The 4,215-nt window shown below is 60.8% G+C and overlaps 1 protein-coding gene across 1 annotated transcript in view; it reads left to right on the top strand.

The window, feature by feature from the left end:
- RFX2 (regulatory factor X2) overlaps positions 1 to 4,215 on the top strand; it is a 46,261-nt gene that overhangs the window by 35,767 nt on the left and 6,279 nt on the right. The window contains 6 exon segments of the mRNA XM_007460564.1: positions 28 to 146; positions 462 to 574; positions 897 to 1,051; positions 2,223 to 2,320; positions 3,206 to 3,355; positions 4,028 to 4,215. The exon segment at positions 4,028 to 4,215 is cut by the window's right edge and continues 19 nt beyond it. Of these exon segments, the coding sequence (XP_007460626.1) occupies positions 28 to 146; positions 462 to 574; positions 897 to 1,051; positions 2,223 to 2,320; positions 3,206 to 3,355; positions 4,028 to 4,215 (823 nt within the window).

The following is a 4,215-nucleotide window of genomic DNA, read 5'->3' as shown; positions in this document are numbered from 1 at the left end:
CGTCCCCCCCCCCCCCCCCCCCGACAGATGTGTCCCACGTCTTCCCGGAGTTCCCGGCACCCGACCTGGGCAGTGTCTTGCTGCAGGAGAGTATCACGCTGCACGACATCAAGGCCCTTCAGCTGGCCTACCGGCGGCACTGTGAGGTGACTGCCCCCTGAACCCCGAGCCCGGGCCCTGGGGGCTCCGGTGGGCTCCTCGGTCAGCTGCGCGAGGCCAGCACCAGAGCATCACTGGATGTCCCCGCCGGTGACGAGGAGCAGACAGGACTGGCCCCCCCTCCCTCTGGCCAAGGGGTGGATGGAATCTTCCTTCGTTCATTCCCATCCCCTCTCGTGGTCTGTCTGGGTTTGGAAAGACCCCGCTGCGGCCCATATCCCGGCCGCTTGCTTGGCACATTCTAATGGCAGTCACGTGGTGTGAGTACAGAGGAGTGTTTATCCAGCCGTGTTTATTCCTAGGCCACTTTAGATGTCGTGATGAACCTCCAGTTCCACTACGTTGAGAAGCTGTGGCTTTCCTTCTGGAATTCTAAAGCCTCCTCCAGCGACGGACCTGCCTCTCTACCTACCAGGTACTGCCCGTCAGCCCCCAGACAGGCCTCAGTTTCACGGGGCCTGGGTTTGCCCTGCAGACCGTCTCCTGCTGACACCCACAAATGCACCAGCTTTCCAAGAATCAGCACTCAGACCCCCTCACGCACGTGTGGTCTTTCCTCTGACTTGGTGTGCGACTCGTATGGCATGTCCCTTTGTTCGGCGAGGATCTCAGGGGTGACCACGGGGCAGGGAGCTTGCCTGCCCCAGGTGGTCCTGCAGCCTCACTCGGCTTATCCCGCGAGAGCAGGCCCCGGGCTGACGGCTCACCTGTGTCCCCCGTGACCCCGTCCCCCGCAGCGACGAGGAGCCGGAGGGTGCCGTCCTCCCCAAGGACAAGCTGGTATCTTTGTGCAAGTGCGACCCCGTGCTCAGGTGGATGAGGACCTGCGACCACATCCTGTACCAGGCGCTGGTGGAGATCCTCATCCCGGACGTGCTGCGGCCCGTGCCCAGTAAGCGCCCCTCCACACACCCCTGCCCGCGACCTCCCCAGAGGAGACTCCCAGAGCGGAGGCCAACCGAGGTCGCGGGACAGCCTCGGGGGGCGGGGGCTGAGTCGGGTTCTAACCCGCTTCCCCAGCTGATCTGACGCTGAGCTCGGCTTCCTCCCAGCACTGTGAGTCTGCAGCATGAAGGGGTGGATTCTTCAGACCTTCTCCAGATTCCAGCGGCCTTGACTGAGGAAGGGAGAGAAAAGGAGATGGTGGCCCTTGATGGCTACACCCGTCTGGGGCTGATGCGGGCCGTGGGGACCCTCCCAGGGCCTCTGCCCCCACCCGCTCTTGTGGCCTCCGGAGGTGGTGACAACACCCGCCACCAGGGGGCGCCCGCCTACGGGCCCCCAGGACGCGAGTCCCGACCTCGTGAGGGCGAGGAGGCCCGGGCGCTGAGCCTCGCTCTTCCCGAACGGCTGCCTGTAAACATCCGTGCCTGTTAGCACTGGGGAACCTCCATCTTTTTGATGACCTGGTCTGCTGCTTTTTTGTGCCAGAAAATGGGAAACAGCAAAACCGTTGCAGTTCTCCTTTGGCCTTGCCTGCCTGGAAACTGTTCAGTGTAGTGTGCTTTTAGAGTCTCTGTGTATTAAGGTTTGAGATTGGGGTATATTTCCTTTTATCACACTAGGGGTGGTTTTCTTTTTTCAAAAAAATGTATTTCTTATTGCAAGCCATCTCAGAATAAATTTGGAAGTTGGTAGAATATGATTACATGCACGTGTGTGTATCAGGGTCTCCCCCCCTCCACTCAGCCCAATGACATCGGGGTGGGTCAGTCCCCGGGGGGCGATCCTGGGCACTGTGGCCCCATCCCCTCTACGCCCGGAGCCGCCCCAGTGTGACAACCATGATGTCCCCAAACATGGCCCAGTGTCCCCTGGGGTCAGGATCACCCCAGGTGAGAACTGCCAGCATAGACAGGTATATGAGCAGAGATCAACGGCGCTGGCCCTAGTTCCTACTCAGCACCTCTGTCACTAATGCCCTAAATTCTCACCATCTCTTCTCTGTGTTGCTTGTTCTCGGTGGGTGGTCATTTCCACGGCACATGCATCTCTTACACGTGACGGGCACGATTCTGACGGGCAAGACTGCCTTTCTCACAGTTAATACTTGTGTCCCCCAGGTACCCTGACACAGGCCATCCGCAATTTTGCCAAGAGCTTGGAAGGCTGGTTGACGAACGCCATGAGCGACTTCCCACAGCAGGTCATCCAGACCAAGGTAACAGTCGGGGTTGGGGTCTGGGCCTCCAGACTGCACTGGGGGGTGGCGGGGGAGGGCAGAGGCTACAGCCTGGGGCTCCCTCAGGCCCCGCTGTGCTGTGAAGGGAGGGGGCTCCTGTCCCTCTGCCCCCAGGGAACTTGAGGACCGCTGGGCCCCAGAGAAAGGGGGCTGCTGCTGGTGGAGGACAGGTGCTGGCTGGGAGCGCCCGACAGAAGATGTCTTTGCTGTGATACTTTTGGGTGGATTCAGAGCAGATCGAGTGTTGCTCTGCTCATCATAGGAGGGGGATTTAACCTCTTTGTGGTCACCCTTACTGCTAGCGTCTCGGCCACAGATCAGAATGTAAAACATGGCCATCAGGCCTACCTGTGGAAAAGAGGCGATCCCATTCCCTTCCCGAGGGCATTCTTACAGCCTCAGACAGGCGGGACCAGATCTGGGCATCCCGCCTGCCTGCTCCCCACAAGCTGGAATTGACTGGTTAGGCCAGTGAGTCTAAAACGTTGGGATGCTTAGGAATCGCCTGGTAGCTGTTCAAAACTGCAGATTTCCAGGCCACACCTCGCAACGTCTGATCCAGTGGTGCCTGGGAATCGGTATTTTCACCGTCCCTCCCAGAGAGCCAGAGGAATCCTAGAAGCCAGGGCCTGGCCATGCTGTGCTGAATTCTAACTCACCTGTGCTGTGGCGTCTGCTGTAGATGCCACCCCATGCGTTGGTGACACCCGTGTCCCTCACTGATTCTCAATTTTGGGGTCTCTGAGACTGTCCGGAGGGCGGGTCCCTCTCCCCTGCCAGAACAGCCCTCTCCTGGTCCCTCCGCCGCCACGCGCCTGAGAAGAGAGACAGACAGGCTTAGCCTCACACCTTCCCGGGCTTCAGGTCGGCGTGGTCGGCGCCTTCGCACAGACCCTGCGGCGCTACACGTCGCTCAACCACCTGGCGCAGGCGGCCCGGGCAGTGCTGCAGAACACGGCGCAGATCAGCCAGATGCTCAGCGACCTCAACCGCGTGGACTTCGCCAACGTGCAGGTGACTCTCCTGCGCGCCTCCCCGCAGCCTGGGACCGGGGCACGCGGACCCGGCTTCCACCCGCTAGAAGAATGCTCAGACCCACCAAACTCAGCCTACCGCAAAACCGGCCCCGCACTCGGGCCCGGCCCACGCTTCTGTTGCATGAAAAGGGTCGGGGTTGAGGCGCCCACAGTCCTCGGGGACCCCCGGGCTCCACTGCGTGATCGTCCCCCTGGCCTCCAGGCTCTGGGACGACACCTTGGCCCATTTTCATTAAAAATTTGCCTTCCCACTGAAATGTTCACGGCTCTCTTCTCTGGGCTTAGGAAAGTGCAGCCACTGTCAGGGGAGTCCTGCTGCTGTGTGTACGTCTAGTGTAGGCCCTGAATTTATCCACCGAATAAACAGAAACACTCACACAGAGGAGTGGCCACTTAGAAATAACACAACGCGAAGACGTGGTACAGCCTGGGCCTAGGATGCAGGGAGCCTGGGTTTAGGCCCTTGGAAGCCAGGCAGGTTCCCGCTGGATGGCCGTCTGTGCCCCATGAAGCGGGTGCCGAGCTCGCAGTTGGAAAAGGTCGAGAGCAGCAGGTGTCTGTGCTTGTGTGTATCCGGCCTAGGGCTGCACCCGGGAGATGTCGCTGTCCCTCTGTCCTGACCCGGCCCTCCCCTGCCCGCGCCCTACAGGAGCAGGCCTCGTGGGTGTGCCAGTGCGAGGAGGGCGTGGTGCAGCGTCTGGAGCAGGACTTCAAGCTGACCCTGCAGCAGCAGAGCTCCCTGGACCAGTGGGCCAGCTGGCTGGACAACGTAGTCACCCAGGTCCTGAAGCAGCACGCAGGCAGCCCCAGCTTCCCGAAGGCTGCGCGGCAGGTCCT

Source organism: Lipotes vexillifer, unplaced genomic scaffold (genome assembly GCF_000442215.2).
Source record: "Lipotes vexillifer unplaced genomic scaffold, Lipotes_vexillifer_v1.1 scaffold1011, whole genome shotgun sequence".
NCBI classification, from domain to species: Eukaryota; Metazoa; Chordata; class Mammalia; order Artiodactyla; family Lipotidae; genus Lipotes; species Lipotes vexillifer.
This window is presented reverse-complemented; position numbering and strand designations above follow the sequence as displayed.